Source organism: Sceloporus occidentalis, unplaced genomic scaffold, assembly GCF_023333645.1.
Source record: "Sceloporus occidentalis isolate IW3139 unplaced genomic scaffold, rSceOcc1.0.p SCAF_8, whole genome shotgun sequence".
In the NCBI taxonomy this organism is placed as follows: Eukaryota; Metazoa; Chordata; class Lepidosauria; order Squamata; family Phrynosomatidae; genus Sceloporus; species Sceloporus occidentalis.
The window spans coordinates 21,885,203-21,912,914 of NW_028316988.1; the positions used below are offsets into that span (position 1 = coordinate 21,885,203).

A 27,712-nucleotide genomic window follows, 5' to 3' on the forward strand; every position below is an offset into this window, starting at 1 on the left:
ACCCCAGTCTATAGCAGTATAAATGCAGGTGTCAAAATAGTGACTGTGTAGCATTGTACCAAAGGGGCTACCAGCATGCAAGCCTCAGAGAAATTAAGTTTACAAGAAGAACACATGACCAGAGGCATCCCTCTGGCAAGGTTCCTAGAATTCCCCTTAAGCTGTGAGTAATGGCTTTGCTCAATCTTGGCTGACCAGCGCATCATTCTCTCTCGCAGCACAAGTGTCAGCTACTGACAAGTTGTCACTGGCTTCTAGACAGGACCTCTTGATAGTCTGAAAGCTTCAATGTCCTGCATATTCCCTGAGGATAGGAGATAACAAGTGAGCAACCACAGTTGTCCCTTGGGGTGGAAGCTCTGCTGGGTTTGATCAAGGTCAAAGGTTCCTCTGGAGCAGAAGGAGGAGGGCTCCGTTGCCTGGGAGAGCTAACAAACCCTTTTCCAAAATGAGAAACGCAAAGCTTGCTGTGTGTATTGCCAAATGGCCAAGTTGTACAAGTGACAATGTGAGTGGCCACTGAAGTACCCTCAGAAGTTTGGCTTTCATTTGAAAAGAAAGCAAGTTATAGGAGAGAGAGAGGGAGACTTGAAAGTGCGTGCAGGATACTAAATGACATTTCCAAAATTTCACTTTCTCCCTCACTCTTCAGCCTGAAAACAGGCCCCCAAGAGGGCTTAGAAGAAAAGAAAATTCACACCACCAGCAGTGGCTAAAGCAGTGTGATGAGGCTGACACAACCTCCTTCAATCCCCAGTCCTCGGATATAGAGCTTCCCCCCCACCCCTGGGGTTCCTGAGACCTCCTCTAGCCTTGCCCACACACTGCTGCCCGAGGCCTGGAAATGTTTTCTTTAAAGGAAAAGGGAGTTCACTTGTACCCAAGCAGTGATACTCAGGGACTCAGGCACTGATGTTGGATGTGAAGCTTGACAGGAAGAAGGTGGGACTGGAGAGGGAGGGAAGGAGGTCTCCCCTTACCTCCTGCTTCAGCGTCAGCCTTGCCATGATTTCATTGTGGTCTGTCAAAGAGAGCTCGTCTACTTCTTCTTCCAGCTGGGAGGACTCCAAAGAGTCTGGTGTCTTCTGTTGCCTGGATGAAGTACAAGAGGCAGTAAATCTTAGGATGGTTAGACAAAGGCAAAAAAAGGAAGTGTGCTGGTCAGTGCGCTAGTCACCATGACAGTTTGTTCAAAGTGTGGGCACTGTAGCCACTCTAACTGGTTATCTACTGCTCTGGGGCATTGCCAATGCACCCGCTAGGAAGAAAACACTGCATCTTGTTCTATGGCTTGTCCATACTGACAACAGTAGGTCAGATGACAGAAACGCCCAAGAGAACTTTATTTGGTCTAACCTAATTCTTTAAAACTCAGCACCAAAATAGCCGCCAAACTGTTCCACAGGGTTTCTCTCCCTTCTTTTAGCGACCTTGTCTCATCCTCACTATAATCTACTACTTGCCTTCCAAATTACTACAACACTGTTATGGGTTTGGGCAGCACAGTCCACCCTCAAACATTATCGGAGTAGACACTGGATCCCAACTCCTATCTCAGGCTAAGACTGAGCTCAGAATAAACCAGGAGGAGTCCCACCTGTCACTCTCATCTTGGCTTTCCTTTCTGGGGTCACTGCTCTGAGAGGCAGAATCCTTTGCTGGACCATCTTTGATTCCTGGCAACTCCTGGAAGAGAGGAACACACTGTGCATTACTAAGGTGGGGCAGCTTGCCAGGATACAACTTAGCAGTTGCCAAACAGCAGCAACAGCTTCTGAACAACTCCTCCCCCAACATATTTAAAGCAAGCAAACAAACACAAAATACCATATATACCTGACTATAAGTCGACCTCATGTATAAGCCGAGAACAGGTTTTGGGGCCAAAATTATGGATTTTGATATGACCCATGGATAAGTCGAGGATAAGACTTAGAGACATGTAACAAAGAATGTAAAGGATGAAGCAACGGAAAACAATGTTCCTACCCATCCTAAAGGCTGGATGGATAAGGAAGTAGAAGGGAGGTCAGCGCTTCCAGGACAGATTACACTTTTGTCTTTCACCAGGAGTGGTTCATTTTTACGATTTAAAGTACAGTATGTACATTTACCTGTGGGTAAGTCGACTCAGTTTTTTTGGGTCAAGTTTTTGATCAAAATTTCTATACTTATACACAATAATAATAATAATGATAATAGAGTTTATTTATATCTTCCCGCCTCTCCCAATTGTATTGATATAAACAGTAGTCCAGTAAATTATAATCAAGTTAGATTTCAAAAAGCAGAAACTCCCCCAGCTTTTAAATGGCATTATCATTACCATGAAATCTTTACTTTGCAGGATTAAATGGCAGTCCATTGACCAGTCCCAGAACAGACTTGTGAGAACACCAACAACCAAATTTCTTAAAACTTTCTCTATGACATGAAAAACTATATGCTGCAGGTATCATGGCATATGTCCCTACCTCTAATTTTAGCAGATTAAAAAATGTTCCACAGCAAAGGAGTCTTTGTGTTTGCAGGAAAAAAGCATGTTTCTTACCCAGCAAAGAACCAGAAAACACCAAATGAATTATGCCACTGCCCAGTTCCAGTGTGTCCCCTCCCCACAACAAGAGACCATTGTTGTGACCAGTCTGGAGAATTTCACTCCACCTTCCCAGCATTATGTCTCCTCCCTCACAAAATGCATGGGACAGGCTCAGCCAGCCTCTGCCCCCAATCTGTGTCCAACAGGCTCCATCCCCAACTCTTGAGACCCCATCCAATTAACCCATGTGGATTAGGCCATAAGTACAGACCACCTCTGAAAAGGGAATAAATCAATCTAAAGGTTTTAGATGGATCTGACATCCTAACTTTTGACAACCTAACATTTCAGAAGGCATGGCAGGCCCCAGGATAATTTTTGGAGGAAGCAATAATACCAAACTTTGCTTATATCATGCCCCTTCTGAGTTTTTTCTGAAGATTTGGTGAGCAAAAAATAAATTACTTGCCCTGTGATTACTGAGAGCAGTATAATTTCACTCCTTCATGCAAGAAAACACATCAGCTTAAGTACATCTAGTGCCAAATACCTATGGACTAGCCATTAATGTCCTACTGAAAAAAATGGAACCCAGCAACCCAGTGCTTGCAAATGACGGATCCTGCTCTGAAACAAATTTCAAACGAAACACATACAAGTCTTGTTGGTTTCCATCAGTAAACAACACTGGAACTTAACAGTATCTGGACCTCGTTGTTGTTAGCTGTCCTCAAATCGACTCCAACTCATGGCGACCCTGTGGATGAGACATCTCCCAGAATCCCTATCCTCTACTGCCTTGCCCAGATCCTGCAAGCCCTTGCCCATAATCATATTCATTTATGAAAAAGAGTAAAATAAAGCAACCCATTCACATTTCCTGACAAGATCTTCTGCCTTCTCCAAGAAAAAAGTTGGAAGTACTCTAAAGAACAGGAATGCCATCAGTAAATAAGAGGTTCTAATTTTAAACTAGCAACAACAGTTTTGTTTTCCTGGAGTAGGAGTTTGCATCCCAGCCCAGAAAGGGTTAGTAATCTTTCTTGTGCTGCTAGATCTCTCACTCACTTACCCACCCCCTCTTATTGGTTAAGTAAACCAACCTGGTAGCATTTACCATTGGAGCTGTTGTTCCTATGCAGCCTGCAACCTGGCTTTCCAAATCTAGCAATGGTTCAGTTGTTTCTTTTGACTGAATTTCAGATCCTGCTGTTAAATACTGTGTTAATAAGTAGGGGAAGCCTTTAATGCACACAGGAGACACCCTTCAGCTCTTCTCTTCCCAAAAATGAGAAGGGGGAAGGGAGAGAGAGAAGCATACTACAAACATAGAACCCTGTGTTATGGCAGGTACTAGAGGTTTCTTGTTGTTGTTTTAGTCACTGTGCAATCTATAATGGGGAGGGCATTACAGTGTGAAAAAAATATAGACATACTGAAACAACATTTCTAGAATTGTTCTGCACACCTGAAATTCTAAATACACACTGTTACAGGAAGGAGAAATCCGGGAGCTATTGGATAAATCAGCTGGGATATTTTTTACTCCTTTCAATCCAAGATTTTCCTGTTTTTCAGGACTAATGGCATCCTTATATCCAGATGAAATATCAAAGGCTTTGAAGGGGAGCAGAGAGAGGATTAGGCTGTAGAGAACATGATTAACAACGATAGAGAGGCAGAGGAGCTGAAGGAGGGTCAGGTCATGGAGTGTGGAAAGTGTGATCCATGATGACCGTGACCATCTGGGTGACTGGTATTGGTGGTGGTCCAAATTTTAAATACCCTTATTATGCAGGGTAACACAATAACAAAAATGAATATTAAACAGGGGAGTAACAATGAGTAGGCAAATGGTAACGCTCTCAGTGGTACAGGTAATAGCTTTTCAAAGAGACTATCAGTTAACCATGAGGCGGCTCTCTCCATGGTGGTTGTTAGCGATAGGGAGAGGATCCTACCAATCCAGGAGAATCTTCATGATGTCAGAGGATCCAGAGAGAGATGGGAGCTTGGGATCAATGAGGCTCAGTAGGACAACTGGCAGGACCCATATGAAACCTCTCTCTTGGAGCTGGGATCAGAATGCCCATGTTGACTAGGGAAGCATAGTCTTGCACTGTAGGATGCTCTGGTTGAGGTGGCTGCTCTTAAGACCAAGGGAGGGTCAGGTAGAGGAGGCTACCTTCGGCCAAGACAGGTTCTCATGATGATGAGCATTCATGGATTGAAGTAGAGCTATGAACTGACACAGTTTGAAGATGAGACTCCAGAAAGCTGACAAATCAGACTTAGGGTGATTGAAGTTGTTGATGGTTGTATCCATAGGCACTATGAAGAGCATATCCTGTATTGGTCAGTCACTGGATTGTTCTAAGTCTTTTATATCATGATCTTCAGTTCTTTCTGGGATGACATCAGTGATAGCCTCAGGTAACAGGTATTTTAGATCTGCTCGTAACCAACAGGGATGACCTAGTTAATGGGGTGCAAGTGGTGGGATCCTTAGGTGGGAGTGATCACGTTTAGCCTGGAATTTGTTATACACTGGAAAGCAGAAGCCAGGCGAAGTCAGACACGCATTCTAGACTTTAGGAAAGCTGCTTTCAGACTAAGGAACTTTCAGCTGAGCTAAGTTTTAAACAGGACATGTATAAAAAATGGAAAAGGGGGGAAATCACCAAAGAAGAATTCAAACAAATAGTGAGCATGTGTGGGGGTAAAATCAGAAAAGCTAAAGCACAGAATGAACTCACGCTTGCTAGAGAGGTTTAGAACAACAAAATGGACTTTTTTGCATATGTTTGCAGCAAAAAGAAGGAGGAGGAAATGGTAGGGCCACTATGTGGAGAAGATGGCAGAATGCTAACAGGGGAAAGAGAAAAGGCAGAATTACTCAGTACCTTCTTTGCCTCAGTCTTGTCACAAAAGGAAAAGGGTGCTCAACCTGAGGAAAATGGAGCAGAGGACACAACAGGGGACATGCAGCACAGAATGAGTAAAGAGGTAGTACAGGAATACCTGGCTAATCTACATGAATTTAAGTCACCAGGCCCACCCAAGCTTATTAAAAGAACTGGCAAATATAATCTCAAAGCCACTGGTAATAATCTTTGAGAACTCCTGGAGAACAGGAGAAGTCCCAGCAGCATTCCCTTCATCTACCAAACTGGTAATTTTATCCTGGCCACTTCTCTCCAGGATGAAAAGGAACCATCGTTGAGCACCCTTTGGGATCAGCCAGTCAACCAATTACAAATCCATGTAACAGTTACCTTCTCTAGCCCACATTTTACAAACTTGTTTGCAAGAATTTCATGGGGGACCTTGTCAAAGTCCTTAATGAATGGAGAAAGAAATAAAAACAACACTGTGGTAGGAGTTTAATATAAGCCAAAAAATCAAGGCAAAGTGGTGGATGATGCTTTTCTGAAACAAATCTCAGAAATCTCCAAGAACTGATACTTTGGTGGGACTGCTGTTCGTGTTTTCCTCAAAAAGAAGACTGTGCGCTTCCATGCATCAGCAGTTGTCTTGGCAAAGAATCCAGGTTGCAAATCAAGATTGACAAGGAGTTAGTCAGGAATCCTCTAGTTAATCTAAAGGAATTCAAACTGCAGGGCCAGATGAACTGTATTCCAGAGAATTGAAGGAAAGTGCTGATATATTTGCAAAAACTACTTGCCATCAGTTTTGAGAAATCATGGAGAACGGGTGAGGTGCCAGAGGACAGGAGATGAGCAAGCATTGTCTCACTTCAAAAAATGCCAAAAAAGAAGATCCAGGATCAGCCTGGCCTCAATACCATGGATTATACAGGAATTTGTTTGCAACAATCTTGATGACAATACATTGATTATTAAAAGCCAGTCTGGGCTTGTCAAGAACAAATCATGCCCAACTAACCTTAGATCCTTCTTTGAGCGGATCACTGGTATAGCAGATGGTGGGAATGTTGTGGATATAATTTATCTGGATATCAGCAAAGTGTATGATAAGGTTCCCCTTGATATGTTGATGAGCAAAGTGATATTTTGATGAGCAAATTGAACAGGTGGAAACACCATCAGATGGATCCATAATTGGTTGGAAAACCATGCTGTGTTTCAAGCTGGAAGGAGGTCTCAAGTAGAGTGCTTCAGGGTTCTGTCCTGGAGCTGACATACTTCAATATTTTTATCAATCATTTAGATGGTGGTGGAGGGAATGCTTATGAAAATTTATGGATGATACAAAACTGGAAAGGGGTAGCTAACATATGGGAAGATAGGAACAAAATTCAAAAGGGCTGTGATAAACTAGAACAGTGGTTCCCAACTTTTCTAATGCCGCGACCCTTTAATACAGTTCCTCATGTTGTGGCGACCCCCAACCATACAATTATTTTAATTGCTACATGCAAATATGTGTTTTCCGATGGTCTTAGGCGACCCCTGTGAAAGGGTCGTTCGACCCCCAAAGGGTCCCGACCCACAGGTTGGGAACCACTGAACTAGAACATTCTACATTTGGGCCGCACAGGCGGAGGATACCTGGATCAGCAGTATCATATGAGAGAAGGGCCTTTGGATTATTGCGAATTGTAAACTGAACATGAGCCAACAGTGTGATGCCAAAGCAAAGAAGGCAAATGTTATTTTTGCCAGCCTACCTTCCCTTTGCAGGGAGTTCCACAGTCAGAAGGAGACTGCCCTGATTTAGTATAAACAAAATTTAGTATAAACAAAAGCCGACAGTGTTGACCAACACACCCTATGTCTACACAGAGAGCAAAAGCACTACTTAAAAGTATACTCTGAGTGGAAGCATGCTGTCTTTGAAAAAAAGAAAGTGTTCTCTAGTCCTCCCAGAGGCACACACTAAACAGCAGAGATGTCCCGAGCCTTTGAGCACCACAGGTCTGAGACACACTTTTCAGAAGCACAAGACCTCCCCCGTAAACTCAGCCCAGAGGCTGTTCTCAGCATGCAGTCCACCCTCCCAGAACAGCCCCCTCAGCAGTTTTACTTACTCCTTCAGAGTGAGGGAGTTCCCCGTTGCTTTGGCCAGAGGAATAAAGATTGACGTACTCCCCCTCCCCAGCCTCCTCACCGGCGTTTTCACTCTACAGGAGGAGACAGGAGGAGAGGAAATGGGTGACAGGATGTTGCTTTTTTGTCATGGGCTGAGCACAGACCCTCCAGAAAAGGGCAGGGGTGGAGGGGGGGGGGGACTGAATTCTCCAGCTGAGATCCCTTCTGCAAGGAGTCTGGCAGAAGGTGACCAGCTTTCATGCCTCTTTCTGCTGCTCCAATACCATGCATTTCTCCCTCATTCTTTCAAGCCACCAATAGCTGCAGGGGAAAGTTGTGTGGCATAATGGGCTGAGTTTTAGATTTGGACTCCGGGAGCAATTAGCTTACAGTTGTAAACCACTTAGAGACTGCTTAGGTGGTATGAAGTGGTATATAAATGAAGCTGCTATTGCTACTGCTAAGACCAGGGTTTGAATTCCCTCTTACAAGTGGAAACCCATTGGGTGGCTTTGGGCATGTTACTCACCTCGTAGGAAGGAGAGAGTAAACCTGAATAAATCTTGCCATAAAATTGAGCCAGCATGATATTGTGGTGTGAGTGCTTCATTAGGACTCTGTGAGACAAAGGTTCAAAACCCTGCTTGGCCATGGGGACAACTGGGTGACTTTGTGCAAGTCATATTCCATCAGCCTTAAAGGAAGGCAATGTCAAGCCTCCTCTGAGTAAAATCTGGAGAGACAGTGCGTGTTGGACTAGAACTCCAGGAGACCAGGAGTTCCCCACTTAGCCATGGAAATCCACTGGGAGACTTTGAGCAGGTCATACTTTTTCAGCTTTAGAGGAAGGCCATGGCAGAAACTCCTCTGAAGAAATCCTGCCAAGAAAACCCCTTAGTTGGAAATTACTTGAAGGTATGCAACAGTATGTTGGAAATGACTTGAAGGCTTGCAACAACAAGCCATCAGAGCTAGGAAATGTTTTCTTTTGCAGACTACAGCTGGACACCAGCCATGCTGGCTGGGGAATTCTAGAAGTGGCAGTCCAAAAATTGGTTTCCCTAAGCTCTGCTAAACATATTCAGAGTGCATTGCCAGATTTACTGCAACAAGGGCTCCTTGCTCAAGGTCTAACCAGCAAGGAATCTGATGTGGTAACATGCAGTAGTTTCCCTTTCTGGAATTATACCTGGAGGGACACTTCATGATGCAGCAGGGAGTGGGTGAAGGGCTCTGTGGGTTTGTTAGCTGCTGCCTCTTCAGTCTCCCTGTGGGAGACATTCTCTCCAGCATTCACAGTCTGAGCTACATCCCCAACTATGGGTTCTATAGAGACTGAAAAACGCACTCACACTCTGCCCCAGCTGCACACAGAACACAGAGCAAACAAAACAAGAGTGCCTCCGCATGGTCAAGAGTTCTCACCGAAGATGTTTGGAGAGAATCAATGAAAGAGGATTCAGAAGGAAGGCAGACAGAAGCTGTCCCATTAAAGCTGCTCTCCTGAGAAGAAGGGGTGGCCCCATCCACTGTGCCGGGAGGCTGGCCAGCCACGGCTGGCACTGTCACCAGGTCAGAGTCCAGAGACTGGTGGCTGACAGGCAAAAAAGGCAAAGGTGGGGAGAAGGAGGAAGTGGTGGAGGTAGATGAGAGAAAAGGAGGAATGGACACTTGGTTGCGAGGCACAAAGTCTTGCGAGTACGACCTGAACACTGATTTGTACTGTGGGAAGAGGTGGTAGGGGAGACATTGTGAACCAAGCCGATGGTTGTGAAGCAGTGGAAAGGAGGGAGGGAGGGAGAAAGGGAGGGAGGAGAGAAAGAGACAGAGAAAAGAAAAAGAAATTAGATAAACAGTAGCTCATGGCAGCACAAGGTCAGCCCCAGGAGATCCTACAAGGAAGGATTCTCTCCTTTATAACACTGTGACTGTGCTGACACCATGTCAGAAGCCAGCGCCAGGGCAAGTTAAAACAAATCCTGTGAAAATTGTGTGCTAAGGAGGACGGGCTTCTGCAGCACTGATAAATTACACACATTAAAAACACTTTTGTTTCACCACTGCCCTGCACAGTCTCTATGTTGTTGTTTTTTAAAATAAGCTATGATGCATTGTTCTTTCTTGTTCCACAGACTGCTGACTTAGGCTGTACTGTGGAGAATCTTATTCTCTCCTGCCCTGGGTAATCCTGCCCAGAAATCTTGGGGTTTTCTTGGTAAATTTCTTCAAAGAGTGTTTGCCATTAGCATCCTTTGGTCAAGCCAGAATTCGAACCTGGTCTCTAGAATCTTGGTCCAGTGCTCAAACCAGTATGCAATGCTGGTTCTCTCAGGGATGAGTTACAACAATTTATTTTTCACATCTTGTTCTCCCTCATTACCTCTTGTGCTGGGAAAATCTTCCCATTTTTTTACATGATCCCGCCCTGCCATTCCACTCCACAGCCCTTCAGTGAGAAGCCTGGGTGTAAAACTCATACCATCCCATCAGCTGATGAGACCCACATGTGAGTCTGTTCTCCAGGCTCTTCTTCCCTATAATGTCCTAAGGCAGAGAGCAGGCTGCTGGTGACATGACTGAAAAGATCCAAACCCTACTACATCCCCATTTGCCTTCCTCTGCCTACTATCTTGAAAGTTTCCAAACAGTAAGAATAATAGCTTTTTGGTTGGCAGCCATAATGTGGCTTTTGGAATGCCTCCCTTGCTATTCTCTCCTCCAAACCACAATCCCTGTCCCTTCATCCTGCCTGTTGACAACAGATATAATGCAAAAGCATTGATACTGCCATAGGATAAAAGAGATCTCACACATACACAAAAGCATGCACACCCCCACAGAGAGAAGCAGGCTGCTCAAATCTACATTACCTTTTGGCATTCCACTGCAGGGGCACCTGCCCTCCGCTCCCCCTGAGGGCAGCCTACTTGGGTCCCTCTTTTGGGCTTTGGGACACAAATGGATGTTACATGGAAAAAGAGTTGAGAAGAAGGGGTAATCTTTGGCAACAGGACTACGGGCTCTGGGTGGGAGAATATTTCTACAAGGCCACACAGATGAAGGGTGGAGGCCCGCCAACAGCTGCCCTCTCTGCCCCAGATGAGGAGGGACAGCATGGGATGGGGGTGGAGAGCACCACAGCCACCTCACAGCATTACTCTCCCTACAGATCCCCAGGAGGCTCTGGAGCTTGTCTGGTCCAAAATGTTAAATCCCCCATTAAGACTCCTGGCTCATAATATTCACCCAGCTCAGCAAATCCATTCTGATCACCCAAGTTGACAGCCTGCAGTCATGCATTCAGCATGATCTGTGAGCAACCTTGCAAAAGAGCAGTCATGGGATGATGGAAGGTCAGAGTGCCACTAAAGTGTGAGGAGCATATCCTGGATCAGAGCCCAAGCAAGGTGAGGGTAGGCAGAGAGGCAGGGCATAAACAAAGGGAAATGGAACAGCCAGATTGTGGGGTGGAGGAGATTAATCCCTCCATCCCAACTGCCTCCCTTCATCTCAACTGCCCCTGCCCTGGCCATGGAGGGAGATAAGAAGCACACACAGCTCCATCCTGGCTAGGCTCAGAAGCAGATAAAAGGCCCTCCCTTCCATCCCAACTGCCCACTGTCCTGGCCTCGAAAGGAGAGAAGAAGAGGCAGTACATCCTGGACGTAATCCCCTCCACTGGACTGGCTGTCAAGCAAATCCTGTACTAGAGATTTTGGGTGGCTTCATGGGTAGAATGCTGGCCCTGGGCTCAGAGAGACCTGGATTTAAACTGCAGATACAGAAAGCCCACAGAAGTCAATCCCTCTCAGGCAGCCAAACTATTTCTGTGAGCTCTTTGAGGGGTTACAAAGTGAGAATTCCTCTCCATCTGGGCCACTGGGAACTTCAAGAAATATGATCAAGGACAATCAGGACAAGGGTGTTGCTAATTTTCCAATAACACAATACTTGGGAAGGACAAGAGGCAGCAGAAAGACTGTATTTTATCCAGAACCTTGCTAGAATTAAGCCAACTCACACGTAACCAGGGCAGAAATGCTGGTTTTATCTCTGTCTCCATTTGCCTCCTTGTCCCCTATAGCTGTTACTGTGTCATATTTTTATGATAGGTTCCCAGTGATGGGGAGTTAGTACTTGTTCTCGTTTATTGTGCGAAGTTCTAAATATGCTGGTGGTGTCAAATACATATATGCATCATACGAACATGCCAGTTTAGCAAACCTCCCAGGAGCCCTCAAAATGCCAATTAAAGGCCAATGGGAAAAACCATACAATCAGCATCACTGCTAAGAGTAATGGGAAACAAATGAAAAAATACTTAACAGGGAAAATGCTCAGGGTACAGTGTGTGTGTGTGTGTGTGTGATTAAGAATACACTGTGCCACTGGATGCTGCAATCTCAGAAGCCAGAGGATGGTGGAGTTCAGTAAGTTTCTCAACTGTTTGGGCTGGGAACTTTATTGGTCTACCCCACCCTGGGACAAGCAAAGGCAAATACAGTCTGTCCTTTCTTTACACGGGGATCCATTCCGAACTCCCCCACATAAAGCAAATTCCGCTTATGCTCGAGCCCCATTTAAATGATATATGGTGGTGTGGCGGCACACTCCCCATTATTTTTATGGGACGTGCCACCCCTTCTCCCAGCGCGGCTTTCAGCATATGCTGAAAGCCGTTTAAAGCGTGCCTGTAAATTATGCAAGATAAAGATGGTGGCAGAAATTGGGAGAAGAAAGCCAATCTTAAGCAACCCATTGAATAGAAATGCTGGACTGCTTGGGTATGTACTTTTTAAATATTGTTTGCAAGACACAGAACCTGATTCAGAGCTTTCAAAAAGTTACTTTTCCATACTACAATTCCCCTTTCTCTCAGGGCTGTGTCTAAGCTAATGGATTTGGGGAAACTGTAGTCTTAAATACCCTAAAGGCACCAGATCCTGTCCGATCTTGGAAGCTAAGAAGGGCCAGCCCCAGTTAGTCCAGGTGCTGTTAGTTATATTTCAGAGGAAGTCAATGGCAAACCACCTCTGAGTATTCCTTGCCAAAGAAAACCCTATGAAATTCATGGTGTCACTATAGGTCGACTGGTGACTTGAAGGCAGAGAGAGAGAGAGAGAGAGAGAGTCCAAGTTCTACCCTGGGATAAGTTGCTCTCATGAATTTGGACTGTTTTGTCTTAAGGAACCCTCTTCCCCCTGCAGCTTCACATGCCTGGAACTGGAAAAGGAATCTTAACTATGCTGTCATGCTGGGACCAGAGCCAATTATGAAGCAAACATTTAAAAATGCCACTTGTTTGCTTTCCTGAAAATTCATCCTCTCCCTAAGAGCCTGCCCACCTTGGCAAGCACTGAGACAGAGGCCAAGAAAACCTCTTGGACAAACACTGCAGATCCTCAGCCTCAACCCCCCCCCCCCCGGTCCTGATGGGTCATTTCTCAGGAAGAAGGAAAAGGGACAATCCGTTCCAAGGAACTGCTGCAAGCTTAGTAAGTGCAGCTGAGGATTTAAACTTGGAAGCCGATCGGTGCCTACAATTCCCCCTTCTGACCCACTCCTACAGGGTCAGATGGGTTTAGCTGGCAACTGATGTTGCTTGCAAACCTCTACCTGTTGTTTGTCAAGTGAGTGCTGCCTCCTCAGAAGAAGGCCAGGACAGGAGGATCATGGAATCATAGAGTTGGAAGAGACCACAAGGGCCATCCAGTCCAGCCCCCTGCCATGCAGGAAATTTCAATCAAAGCATCCCCGACAGGAGGCAGCCCAGCAATAGAGGTTTTGGAAGGAAAGGATAAAAATGACAGAGAAAAGAAAAAGACCCTGTAAAAACTATGTTCTGGTCAGAAGGAAAAGATTGGCTGGAGAGAAAGACCTCCCTACAGCAGAAGGCACCATTAATACAGAAGGAGGAACCATCACAGACAGCAAGAGAAATCACACACACAGACAAACAGATTTTCAAGGGGAACTGTTTGTTTCCTTCTCTCAGCTCAGGTACTGCAGCTGACAGGTTCAACCCAGACAAGGGCTCAAATCCAAATTGGGCTAAGGACCCAAAGGGTGACCACTCTCTCCCATAGGCAGGACTCTTTCTCATATTGCTTTTTCTTTCTCCCTCCTCACCCCTTTGTTTTTTTAGCACTGCACCTTTTAAGACCCTGCTTCAAGCTGTCCTGAGGGTCCTTCTGGCTCAAGGTTGTTTCTAAAAATTAAACACCCCCAAAGGCTGTGCCTTCTCAGCCCATTTCTGCAAGCAGTTTGCCTTCCTCCACCTAAGGAGCATGAACTGTTCCCTCTCACAAGTGCTTGCAGATTCAACTCTGGAACTGTTTCTTCACTAGGAAACCATCAAGAGAAGGGTCATGTCCACTTTGAGAGTCCTTTGCCCCCTACAGAAAATTCTAAAATTGTTTTCTTCTCAACACACTGAACAAAATCTCACCACAAATTGAGAGGAAACACTGGCACATCACTTTCTCTGAAGATGCCAGCCACAGATGCTAGCGAAACGTCACAAAGAAACTCTTCTGGAACATGGCCGCATAGCCCGAAAAACCCACCAAAAAATACTGACACATCATGTTGTATCTGATCACTGAGGCTAGGATTATACTTGCACAACATTGGAAGTATAAGGAAATGCCAGTACTAGATGATCGACTATTGAAGCTATCTGAAAGAATTGAAATGTATAAGCTCACCTGTTGGTTAAACCAGAAAGATACAAATGAAATAAAGGAAGAATGAGTCCCAACCATAGAATTTTGTAAATTAAAGTGGAAATAAAGTGTAGACAGGATTGAAAATTTTATGAGAGTTGATAGAAAGAGGTTACAATAAAAAGGCATAATGTTTGGATTAGGCTCTGGCAATACGTTATAGAAAAGCAAATGCTATTGTATTAAAAATTGATCAGTGGGATGAATGGAACATATGATGCACTGCAGTACTAGAGGCATCTGGGAAGTCAATTCAAGGGAGAATACATTTTGGGATTATATATATTATAGATAATCATTATATAGTAAAGAACAAAAGATTATGTATGTTTTATGAAACTATGAAATAATAAAAAAGTAAATGTGAAAATTCTTTTTAAAATTCGGTTTGCAATTCCTTTCCTGTTTATGCAAACCGATGAGTCCCAGTCTTTCGGAAAAGCCAGGAATACAAAATGATAGTTTACTTGCTCAATATGTGTATTAAGAAGAGTCATGTTTCCAGCAGCTGAATTCTATTGTTGCCATTTATTTTTAATTATAAAAATTAATTTCTAGTCCCCAAAGAGGAAGAATGTATGAAATCTTTTAATTCAGCTTGCTAGTGTCACTTTGTACTTGACAAAAATATTTAAAAAATCACAGAACACCAAAATCATAGAAAGAAACAAAATGGCACAAAAGTATGCAAATAGGAGATTGTGCCTCAGTCTTGTAGCTTCTCCTTAACTATATAGCTGAGTTTCAAGCAGACAGACATGGCTCAGTGGCAAGACACATGGCCTTCATCATGGCTGGGGTTCAGTTCCAGGCTTGTCGGTATGCTGTCATTCTTCACAAACGTGGAAACCAAGTTACTCTACAATGGTAAGATTTGCAAAAGCATAGAATCATAGTGTTGGAAGAGACCCCAAGGGCCATTCAGTCCAACCTCATTCTGCCATGCTGGAAGACACAGTCAGAACATCCCTGACAGCTGGCCATCCAACCTCTGTTTATAAACCTCCAAAGAAGGAGACTCTACCACACTTTGAGGGAATGTGTTCCCTTGGAGATCAATCTCATTGTATTTACTACAGGCTTAGCTGGTGTGTGTTATTTATCTTCTGCCTATCAATTTAAAAGACCTCAGAGCCTCCAGGGAAGATATTTATCCAGGAGGATGTATTGTTTTTAAGGGAACCTGATAATCGGCATTGATTGCTGGGTGCAAAGGAGGGCAAGCAAGGAGGGCTGATATTCCACCATAAAATTCTCATGACTGTTTAACCTTTTAATAGGGTTAACTCTCTTCCTGTGGCTGTTTTAAGTGGCCATGCAGGGATTACTGAGTGGAAGAACAAAAAAGACAGGAGTCACAGATAGGATTTTTGCTGGAGACCATGTAAGAGATGTTGCATCCCTACCCTCCCAAAAAGGAGGTGGGGGTTGATGAGAAAACCCTCCTCTAAATTTAATTCCCAACCCTCACCCCCGAGAATATATATTGGGAAAGAAAGAACTGTATTCATAAGGACACAGGGAGAGCCATGATGAATCACAGCAAAGCCTACTAAGTCCAGCCTCCCTTTTCCACAAAGTGCGAACCAGATACCTTCTGGGAAAACCACAAGAAAGACAGGAGGGCCACAGCCATCCCTCCCTCTGGTTGCTGTCAACTTGCTTTCCAAAGTATGCAGCCTCTGATCCTGAGCAAAAATGCAGCGGGACTTTTAGTCACTGGTAGCCTCATCCTTTGTAGGCATATGTACTCAAATCGTCCTTTAAAGCCATTTAAGCTGGCAACCAACACCATACCTTTTGGTAGCCATTTCCCTAAGCACCCTACCCTGCAAAGCATACTTCTTTTTCTCATCCATACTATTCAGCTTCACAGAAGGACCTCCTCTTCATGGGCCACTTTCTCCAAACCAGGCATCATTTTAAACATGACTCCCTGCCCTCACTTTTCCTTTTTCTGAACAAAATAGCATCAGATTCCAACTGCCATTGCTCTGTCCTGCCTTATTTAAATTGTAAGCCTAAGGGCAGGAATAGGCAAAGTCACTCTTTGAAAATCGTTCTGGGAGCCCATTTGGCTGAAGGGGGTGAGGTAGAAATACTCTGAACAAATAAATAAGCAAGGAAGGAAGCAGCTCAATGTTATGACCTTTCTCCACAGGAATGTTGCTCTGGTCTCTGGATCATTTTGATTGCTTCACACTCCCTTCTTTGTTGCATGTTTTAACACAGAATCTTAAAATGGAGTTTTCACAGCCAGCGCATCTCAAGTTGCCTTCATACCAAATCACTCAAAGATAGCCTTAGGTTCTTTTGGAGATAGTGGACCACAATGCTGATCAGCCCCTACCTGACATCCTCCAGGCCACCAATCCAAGACCCACTAAAGTTTCCAGAGACTGGAAATTGAAAGGCGGAAGCAGGCCTCACTGTGGCAACAACAATGGCACTAGGGTGGATGATTCAGACTGAAAGCCCAGAGTGGGCGCAATAGTACAGCCTTTTCCCCACCACAAGAGAAGACATTGCTACATCGGAACACTGCTTGCCTGGGGGGTCTCTTCCTCAGAGCACTAGCAGTTGCAATGTAGGGACAGTTCCAGGTTTCAGAGGGCCCTTGCATGAGTCTCTCCTTTCTGCCTTCTTATTTTCTACTGGACATGAGGAAGGAACCTATCAGAGGAGCAGGAGGAATAAGGGGAGGAAAGAAGTAGCTGTGGTCTCCGAGCAGGCACCAAAAAAACCTGACAACAATGCCTCCCTTGAGATTGCAGCAGCAGTAGCAGCAGTGCAAGAGTGTTTCAGAAGGGCCCTGGAACATCTGCAGTGCAGCTGGAGCTGACTAGCTGTTCTCACGTAACAAGCACCTCCTGTGGGTAAGGCAAGCAAAAAGGAGGCTCCATGTGGAAGACCCCCAATCCAGTTCAGAGATTCAGACTCATTTTCCTTGAACCTGGAATCAGTTATCAACAAGTTTTCTATACATCGTTCTACCTGACTTGGTCCCCCTGGCTTTCCATTGACTTATAGAATCATAGAATTGGAAGAGATCACAGGGGCCATCCAGTCCAACCCCGTCATGCTCCTGCATGTTCCTACACACAATCAAAGCGTCCCTGACAGATGGTCATCCAGCTTCTGTTTAAAAACCTCCAAAGGAGAAGACTCCACCACCCTCCAACTGCGTGTGTACCACTGTCAAACAGCTCTTACTGTCAGGAAGTTATTCCTAATGCAGAGGTAGAATCTCTTTTCCTGTAGTTTGAATCCATTGCTCCAGGTGCTAGTATCTGGAGCAGCAGAAAACAAGCTTGCTCCATCCCTCAAATGTTTTAACAGGCTATCATATCACCTCTTAACCTTCTCTTCTCCAGGCTAAACATCCCCAGCTCCCTAAGCCGTTCTTTATAGGGCATGGTTTCCAGACCCTTCACCATTTTAGTCGCCCTTCTTTGGACACGCTCCAATTTCTCAACATCCTTTTTGAATTGTGGTGCCCAGAACTGGACACAGAATTCCAGGTGAGGCCTGATCTAAGCGGAATAGAGTGGCACTCTTACTTCCCTTGATCTAGATACTATACTTCTATTGATGCATCCTAGAATCACATTGGTTTTTTAGCTGCTGTATCACACTGTTCTAATGTTCATTTTGTGGTCTCCTAGGACTCTTAGATCCCTTCTCAGTTCCCTGAACTTGCGGCTGGTAATGGTCAACACTAGCTGCACCTTTTCTCTAGACAGAGTAATTTATGACACAGAGAAGTGCTGGAAAGGAAGACAGCAACAATAGCTACAGTCTCTAAACAGGAGGCAGCCTCTGCTGGTGGGCCTGCCACACTTCCCAAAGGAACTGACGGACCCTTCAGTTTCCATTCTAAAAAAAGGGGCAAAACTCACACAATGAGGGAGTGATATGGAAAGATGCATAGTGCAGCCAGTACTCAAAAAACCTTCACCAGTTCCTGACTATGGATCTCCCAGCCAACACCTGCAAAGGCACTTGAAAACTGACAAACAAAGGCCCTTAGTTTTTATTTTATAGAATGGTTAACATATTAGACCCGGTCAGGAACTAGCTTTATTAGGGGATGGGTATTCCTTGGGCCAACCTTTCGCAGATTGGTGCTGTGCAGATGTGAAGACTGCAACTCCTTCTGCCATCTATAACAAATGTGGCCTATGGTTAGGGAGGGTGGGAGCTGCTTTATGAAACATCTCGATGGTATCCAGAAGGCTGTCCCTTAGGACAGGGACAGGAATTAGCTTTTCTAGTCCCTTCCAGTCCCAGGAGGAAAGTCCTATCAAGAATGGATCCTTACACCACTCCTTCAATACAAAAATGATTAAATTGATTCCAATTATAAAGAGCACCATAAAGATAAAAAAGTGTTTTAAACATAGTAGAAAAAAGCAGCAGTCTGAGAATCAAGGGCTAAACCCATTCAGACGATAGAAGGTTGGAGTCAAATCAGCATGCAAGAATAAAAGGTCTGCGCTTCTCTTTTAAAACCACCATGCAGACCGTACTTGTCACTGTATCAACATGCCAGTTTGTTCATCACACTCTCTGTACCTCCTTCCCTCCCACTCACCCTGGTGCAAGTTTATATAAACGTCTGTCTACTGAGTGGTGTGCCTGAGGAAGTGGGCTGGAGCTCCCAAGAGCTTATGCTGAAGTGACCTGGGTAGGCTGTATAGGTGCCACCGAAGCCCTTTTTCTACAGGAACAGACTAATACAGTTCTTGCTCTGAAAACTTCCACAAACCAAGGACTTCTGTTGATTTTCATTTGTTGTAAGTATAATGACTTCCTCCAAAGAGTCTTTGGAATTGTAGCTTGACCACTTCTGTTCAAAATCTACTCTGCTTCCACCTTGTCTCCCCCATTCCCTTCTGGGAAGGACAGCTTCCAGGCTTGTTCAGTCTGGAGGTTGCATGACTCTAGGGTACAAAGGGAAGTGCTCTGAAGAGCAATTTAGCTTCTATACATGGCTCTTCTTTTTGGAGTTCTCATAGAGCCCCACATATACAATGGCAGTGGGTGGCAAACCTCTGATCTTCCAGAAGTTTTTACAACACCCATCATCTCCTTATGATTATGCTAGCTGGGGCTTCTTGGAGCTGAAGCCCCAAAACATCTGCAGGCTCCTGAGCTCTGACACATTGTGGCAAATTAAAATGGCAGCTAAACCCAGATCCCTGGAACTGATTAAGGTGCCAAGGAAAGATTAACAGATGAGCCAGGTATCCTTGCCTGGTAATTGGCACTACAGCATCTCCCAAAGGATGCTGGGCCGTGTAAAGCAGTGGGGCTTAAGTACACCTGATTTCAACATGCATTTCAAAACTACCAAATGAGATACACAGTGCCTTGCAGAAAGATGCAGGCTTCCTCAAAAAACACCTTCCATCCACCCTACTCATCCCACAATGAAACAGACAAGAGTAGGCAAGGAAGAAAAAGTCCACTCACCGAGTGCACAGGGAAGGAACTGTGCTGGTGGAGGAATGAATTAGAGATGGACATACTGAGGCCCTGAGCGGTGCAGATGTCCTCAGGGGCGAAGGGCACTTTAGGTGGCTGGACACAGTAGGAGACAGAGGAGAAGGAGGAGGCAGCAAAAGAGACCTGCTGGAGGGAAAAAAGAGAAAGAAGGGGAGAAAGAGAGAGGAAGAGAAAGAGAAAAGAAAGGCAACACATGCCAGCAAACTTTCAGACTACAGGCTGGTGGAGACAGGATCCTTCCTCTTATTTTTCCTCTTTCCCTTTCCAAGATTAGAAGCAAAGGTGGGCAAAAAGAGAAAACTGGATCTATTGTTAGCCACTGGATGGCTGCACTGCTCTGGCAAGTTCTGATTTACAGTCATTTAACAATGTCATCAGCAAAATGACCCCCTCCTCTGAATTATAATACTGAAATGAAGAAAGCTTTGAGGTAACCAGGAGTTAATTTTTGTGTACAGGGACTATGAATTCTAGCTCCCAAAACAAACATTTATGGTCCCAGAATGATTTAATTGTATTTGGGTGTTATTTTCACCAACCTTTGGTTGGTGGATCTACTAAGGGTTCTAGCAAGAAAACAAAATAGATCCCCAAGCCTGAAATCTGCCTAAACTTGACTGAGGAGAGAGAGATCAAATGATCAAAAACAAGCAAATGTTTGCAACAGCATTGTTGTTAAGTGTTTGTTCCTTGCTGAAGCTGTACTAAATACACGGGCGAGTAATTAAATCAGGTTGCCTGTTTAAAGCCTAGAGGATGAACAAAACCAAAGGCTGAGCCAGTGTTTGGTTTGCCAGCATGTTTATCTGCCATGCAATGAGCAAAAAGCCTGAAGTAACTCTAAGCAGAAAATACTCTCCCTGAAAATGTGAAAGGAAACAGAAGGTAGCCCATAAGAACTGAAAAACCCTGAAAGTTGAATATGCACCACAGACAACGAAATACTTTTGGACCTGACCTAGTGAGCAAGCTTCATAAGAAGAATCCTATTACAAAGTGACAGAATGAAGACTGCCAGTTGCTTTGCCATTCCTGCTTAAGATTTAGATCTGAAAATCTCATTGCTTCAACTTCACTACAGCAATGTGACTGTTCTAAACTTGTAGTAAATCTCTGATGTGTTTCACATTTGGGAGTGGTTTGTGCTCTTTAAATGCTCTATATTTTCACTATGATGTCTATATAGATCTCATACAGTTATGTCCCAAAAATTATCTAAATAAATAAAAAATATAGTCATAAAAAATGACAATTGGAGGCAAAATCAAGGACCATGCACTTTGACTTTGTAAAATGGATAAAAGAATCTGAATACATAAGGCCTGGAAAACAGTCTGATTTATGGAGTGGGGGCACTCACCAGCTGCCTCTGTTTTGGTGGGAGGGCAGGAGGTGGGGCCAGATCCTGGCCAGAGTCAGCGCTGCTGAAGGAGTCGTTGAAACCATACACCTCCATCAGGTGTTTGTTCTTCTGCTGGTAGATGTGTTCATTCTGTGGTGTCTGGTAGAACACAGATGGCTGTGGCTCGGAGTAATCTTCAACAAACTGCATATAGGCCATCACTGGAACACAAAAAGTGCACTGAGGTCACCTCTTGGGAGGCAGTTCATATTCCTCCCCATGCCCTCTCCATGCAGATGCCAGAACCAGTATTGGTGGATCTAGGTAGGCACAGAACTAAAAACAAACTCTGCCTGGTCATTTCAATCAGCTTGATTTCCATTATGATGGCTGCACTTTGTTTATTCTGCATGAACTGTAAGAGGGGAGAAGTGCACTTTGTAGTTGTGACTGAATGTTGAACACATTGATAGAGACCCTTATAGACTTAATTTAACATCACACACAGCCACCTGTTCCTGCTCCAAGGAGAACAAGGTAGCACACAACCTCTTCGATCCTCATCACAAACCTAAGAGATAGGTTAGGCTGAGAAAGAATGGGAAAGGAGAAACACATTCATTTAACATGCTAACAGTGAGATTTTACTGCAGCCCAAGATACTTTGGGCCAATAAGACCCTTCTTTTGGGGTAACCCATAGAAGAGAACTGGTGTGGTGTGGCGGTTGGACTGGGCTTCAATACCCAGTCAGCCAGAGAAATCAGTAGTAGCAGAACACGTTATAAACCATCCTGGGCATAAAATGCTGTTTGAAAACATTGAAATTCTGGACCATGCCAACAACTATCAGGTCAGAATGCACAGGGAAGCCACTGAAATCCACAAACACCTAAACAACTTTAACAGGAAAGAAGAAACCCTGAAAGTAAACAAACTGGCTACCAGTCCTGAAAAACACCAAAATTAAGACCTAGCAAAATGCAAATGAAAACCACCCGGGGTTCAGGGTTTTTCCCAGCAGACAATGGATCACTAATTAAACAGACACAAATCCTTCTTGCATATTCTCCCACTCTGAGGCCTTGCAATTCAACAACAGAACAGCACACAGATTAACATTTAAATCACTCTTTCCAACCTAGGATCACACAGTATATGTATATCCCACTCACTTCCATGCCATTATTCTCCGAAGATGCCAGTCACAGATGCTGGCAAAGTATCAGGAACAAACTCTTCTAGAACATGGTCACATAGCCCGAAAAACCCACACAAAACTATGGATGCCGGCTGTGAAATCCTCCGACTTCACATTTGACTTCACAATACCCAGTCAGTCATGAAATTCACCAGGTAACCTGTAACCAGTTTTCTTCTCAGTCTAACCTACCTTGTAGAGTTGCTGTGTTGCTAACTGGGAAGATGGAAAGAGACATACAAGGCCTTGTGCTCATTGGAGTTTGCTGTAAAGTAAACTTATCATGGGGTTTTCTTGGGAAGATTTGTTTAGAGGAGATTTGCCCTTGCCCTCCTCTGAGGCTGATAGAGTCCAAAGTCACATTGTAGGTTTCCAAAGCGGAGCAGGGATTCAAACCCTGGTCTCCAGATTTGTAGTCTAATGATCAAACTATTACACTATGCTGAAACTGCAAATACTACAAGAACTACAAAATATTAAATCTATTACATGAACAAAGATCTACATAACATTATTTAAACTGCTAGACAAATGTTTTACCTGCTTAAGCACTTAGGTGCACTTGGATTTTTTTTACACATGTACACAGATTATCTGGAACTACAATAACTCCAAGATTAAGTAACGTACTATTCAGATTCCTAAAATAAGCTGAACAGCTCTTAGAAAATATGACTGTACTTCTTTGAAGGTGCAAGAAGGGTAGTCACATTTTTGTGCACTGCTTAGTCTACTTTTAGAACTTGAATGGTAAGATATTTATACTTGTTGCACTAGTCTGTAAAGGGGAAAAAGTTTACAAGTTTGTAATGGAAACGATATATATGACATTTTGAGATTTTCTGAAGGAGAAAAATGGGGTAAATGCTCTAACATCAGACACAAATTTCCTCCACCTTAGCCCAGACTACATGGAGTGGCTCAACCTTAAATCATTTTGAAAGGGTCCTTCTGATGCATTTGAAAAAAGGAAAGGGGCCTTAGTTTAAAGGCCTCTTCAGTGGCCCTGTGAGAAGAGAAAGAGGAATACTCTGGGGCTTGAGAAATCATTGTCTAGCTCTTGATAGTGACTTGGGAATGCACATGTGTCAGAGGTGCTTTGCTTCAGAGTTTCTGCATGGCAGGGGGTTGGAGTGGATGGCCCTTGTGGTCTCTTCCAACTATATGATTCTATGATTCTCATCCTTCCAAACACGGAGATTTAAATATGAGAGAAAATGGGAGCATTCCTGGGATCGCAGTCATGCCAGGCCCTCCCTGCTTAGCTCTACTATGCATCAGCTTTCCAAGAGGAGATGAGGAGATGGAAAAAGCCAACAAAACTGATGGATAATTGCATCACTGCCTCAGCATATACACCCCCTTAAGGGAAATGGGAGGATGGAGATCCTTTGGCAAAAAGGTGTGACGCCTACAGAAGGACTGGAAAGGCGGAGGCTGCGGGAGAGCCAAGCAGGCCAGAGTGGTGCAGCTGGTGGATGTACAAAGATTTAAACACTGGCTCAACCATTAAAGGAGACAAGGGGGTCGTGACAGTCTGTCAGCATGAGTTACCCTGCAGATAAGCTGCTATTATCAGGATTTAAAAAAAGGGTGAAATGCAATTTAGAAAGTTATAAACATGGCAGACGATTCACAAGAGTGAAATGAAACATCCATGTCCAGAAGCAATATGTATTTGATTGACAGATGTAGAGTAGAAATAATAGTTAAGGTAAAGCCACTAGTAGATGTACTGTCCAGGTCTTCATTCCTTCCCCCATTAAATGTGTTTTAAACGGATAAGTCCTGCCTGCACACATCTAAGGTGGGACTCCTTGGTGCAGCTGTGGAATCCAGCAGAACCCATCTGGTGTAGCTTGACACTACTCTAAAAATGGATAGGATCCTTTCATTCTCTGTGCAAACAGCTTCCTGTCAAATGTCACTCAGCCATCAGGATTTGAATCCCACAGATGTCTGCAGCAGACTACAGGACATGTTTCACAGTGGAAGCTACCTGTGGGGTGGGTAAGGTTTCTCCCACTTTTTCACCTATGTATCATGGCACTGCCCCACTCCCCCCACCCACTAATGCATGAACATAGGCAGGAAAGAGCAGAACAAAGGCATTCAATGTTTTCAAGAGCCCCTTTACACATTCAGGGAATAGGGGAAAAGCAGAGGAAACTGGTTGCATGCTGCTTGACACATGCAGGTCAGCAGCCCCTTTCTAGTTTTCATCTGTATATTATTAGCATTAGCTGTCCTGAACATCATTTTTGTTAGAAAGGTCAAATATGAATTTAATGAATAAACAAAAAATAGTTTGCAGTTTAAAGACAATACCCTCAGATGATGTCCTATAGCACAATGATCCACCATGACCTAGAACAGTCTCTTCAGTGGACCAGGTCATCCAGCACAGATCAAAATACTTTCTTGGGCAGCTCTCCATCCCCTTCTCTCCCAGCCTGTGTCCATTCTGAAAACAGTCCAGGTTCAAGGATCTTAACAATCATCTTGCTAATTTGTATTCTGATATGTGATCTAGGTCCTTGTACAGACCACTAACTCAACAACAACAGCAATAATAATCAATGAAAAAACCCAGATCCATGTGTCAATTCTTCAGTATCACCTCCGGACCATCAGAATCCTGAGAACAGCTACAGGAGGAAGTCTGTTCTGCCCAACGCCTTGCTGACAATGGGTGCTGCATAGAAACACCTCAGCAGGGGAAGCTGCTGAACACTGACTAAATTAGGCAAATGATTCCCAGCCCAGTTATGTCTACCCTGACTGGCAGCTGCTCTCCTAGGCTGCAAAAGGTCCTTTTCACAGCATCTTCTTGCACTACACATCAGGACATTTTAATCCCTCCAAATCACATCATGCTACAGGATCCACACAGACGTAGAGCTGCAATGTAGGCCTTTCACAGTATTCTCACCTGGATCTTTGTAAACAATGTCTCAACTGATCTCTCAATTTTTGCTGGTACTTTTTTGCCAGTCAATGTAACATTGTGGAACAAAACAACAACAACAATAACAACAACAACAACAAAACCCAGACCAGACCACAACATTTTTCAGGAAACTAAGATATAGCAAAGCAGATATGACATATCCTAGATGTCACTAGGTTGTTCTCATTTAGAGGAAACCAAATTTTCTTTCTTTGCGGAACTGTGGAATTATCACTGGAGTCAAGGAATACTCCACTATATAGTGAGTGCATGCTTTTATATTGATTTTATTTTATTTAAATCTGTTTTTATTTATTTGTATTTCACGCTGTGTTTTTGGGTGGAATCACCTAGTGTTACTCTACCAGATGTGGAGCATTTCTACAGCCTATAACACAAAAGAATTCTCAGTCAAGAAGTCCCTCCTAGTCCCTACAATACACATGTTTTATGCCAGAGGGTTAAGTGGAGACTCCAAGGGCTCACCCTCCTTGGGCTTCTTGCATGAAAACAGATCTACTGCTGACCAAGTGGCTCTTTCCTTGTCAAACATGGAGCAATGTAGGAAGGTCAAAAGCCAGCACAGCACTTACTATGTTTGTTCTTCTTCTCCGGCAGAGGCGGTGGCTTCTCAAAATCACCAGTGGGTATTGGAACGACAAAGTCTGGCAGGAATTCGACGGGGGCTGGCGAGTTCCCTGGCTGGAAGGGCAGCACTGCAGCAAAAGGGGTGAAGGGCATTGCCTGAAGCAGGGCAGGGTTGGGTAAATCTTCCTCTGAAATGTTATCATACTGCGAGGGATGTCTCTCCAGCAAGACCCTGCAGCCAGAGGTGTCAAAGGTGGAGGCGGCTGTCCCCCTCCTCTTCTTCTCTGGAAGAGCTGGAGGAATCTCAGGTGCCTGAGTAGTCACCGTGGGGCTGCAGTGCTCTGGCAGCTGGAAAGTGCGTCCAAGAAATGGGGATCCGGACTCCCCCAGAGACTCTGGCAGAGGACTGAGGACACCAGGTGCTTGCTGAGGTATCTGATCTGTGTTGGAGAGGTCCTGCTGCAGGAACTCATAGTCGGGATCATAATGATCTAGGGAGAAGCAAAGAAGAGCAGAAGTCAGGTGACTAGGTAGCTGAAAGACAGGAAGCATAATTGATGATATCTGAATTGTACCTATACACTGATCTGTGCCAGTACCGCTGCACTCCCTTCACCTTTTCTACTATGTCAATCAGGTTATAAATTTATGGGTGAGAATTGTATAGAGCTTGGAATAGTACTGGACTTCAGCGCCCAGAATCCTGTAGTAACAGTACACTAGGATTGCAAAGGTACAGTTCTCAGAAAATTTAAACCATTTTCTAAGAGCGCAACAATAATTCATATGCTTGGAGAACACAGCACATGTATTTAGGGACCACTCCTATGTGTTACTCCTCCCTGAGTGTCTCATTAACTTCAGGCATGTTGCACTCAAAAATAAGATAATGGAGATATTCTGATGCACCTATGGGAGACCTGCAGTAGCAATGCACTAGGATTGACTTTTGTTTTGCATAGGTACAGTTCTCAGAAAATTTAAACCACTTTCTAAGAGCTCAACAATAATCCATATGCTTGTGAACATCTATGATGCTTGATTAAATTAGAATGTGGTGGCTGAGTAACATGGTACAGTGAGCTCGTGCCATATGCGGGCTTCCCTTCTGTGGCTTTCAGCATATGCTGAAGCCATGGGAGAATCTAATGAATGGCGCACGTACCCCATTATTTTCAATGGGGCGTAAACATACACAATTGTCCCCTTACGTCGGAGGGGGGGTCCAGAACGGACCCCCCATGTACAGGAAGGGAGCACTGTATTTATTTCAAGTCCCACAACATGACTGCATTTTATAATCTAGGTTATTCACCATTTCTAAAACTGTTTTTAAAAACCTTCAGTGCTAACTGGGCATCTCCACAGGAAAGACAGGCCTCTACATGCCTATTTGGCATAGAAGCGGCAAGCATGTGTGATGGACTGGTACTGGAAATAAATATTAGAAAATGACCACTGTCATGGATCCATATGCTTTTGGCTGCATGAGGAAGAAAACTGACCAAACTGACTGGGGATAAACTATTTATTTAATTAGATGTGTATATCTTGCCTTATATCAGAAGATCTCAGAGCAGGTATAGGCAGAAAAACAAAAATTATAAAACAACTAAAAGCAATGCAAAACAGCTTTTTTTCTCTGACTGTGAAATCATTTACTATGTTCTCCTGATAAATGAATAAAAATAGAAATAATCCACTGTATTGTGAGGAGGGGTAGTAAAGTGCTCTGCTCCTGGGACCAGGGACAAAATTTCAGAGATACAAAAATATGCTGTTAGAAACAGGGAGAAATTGAGAGATGTAGAAAGCCACAAATTCTACAAAGCACAGCAAAAAGAGAGG

General features: G+C 44.1%; 1 protein-coding gene across 1 annotated transcript in view; it reads right to left on the reverse strand.

The window, feature by feature from the left end:
* LOC149308178 (rap guanine nucleotide exchange factor 1-like) overlaps nt 1–27,712 on the reverse strand; it is an 85,202-nt gene that overhangs the window by 15,401 nt on the left and 42,089 nt on the right. Inside the window, exons 10-16 of the mRNA XM_089535256.1 lie at nt 25,870–26,355; nt 21,145–21,347; nt 19,752–19,910; nt 8,977–9,273; nt 7,551–7,643; nt 1,598–1,686; nt 981–1,092 (exon numbers count right to left, since the gene is read on the reverse strand). Coding sequence (XP_089391382.1) covers nt 981–1,092; nt 1,598–1,686; nt 7,551–7,643; nt 8,977–9,273; nt 19,752–19,910; nt 21,145–21,347; nt 25,870–26,355 — 1,439 coding nt within the window. The remainder of the gene's footprint in view (nt 1–980; nt 1,093–1,597; nt 1,687–7,550; nt 7,644–8,976; nt 9,274–19,751; nt 19,911–21,144; nt 21,348–25,869; nt 26,356–27,712) is intronic.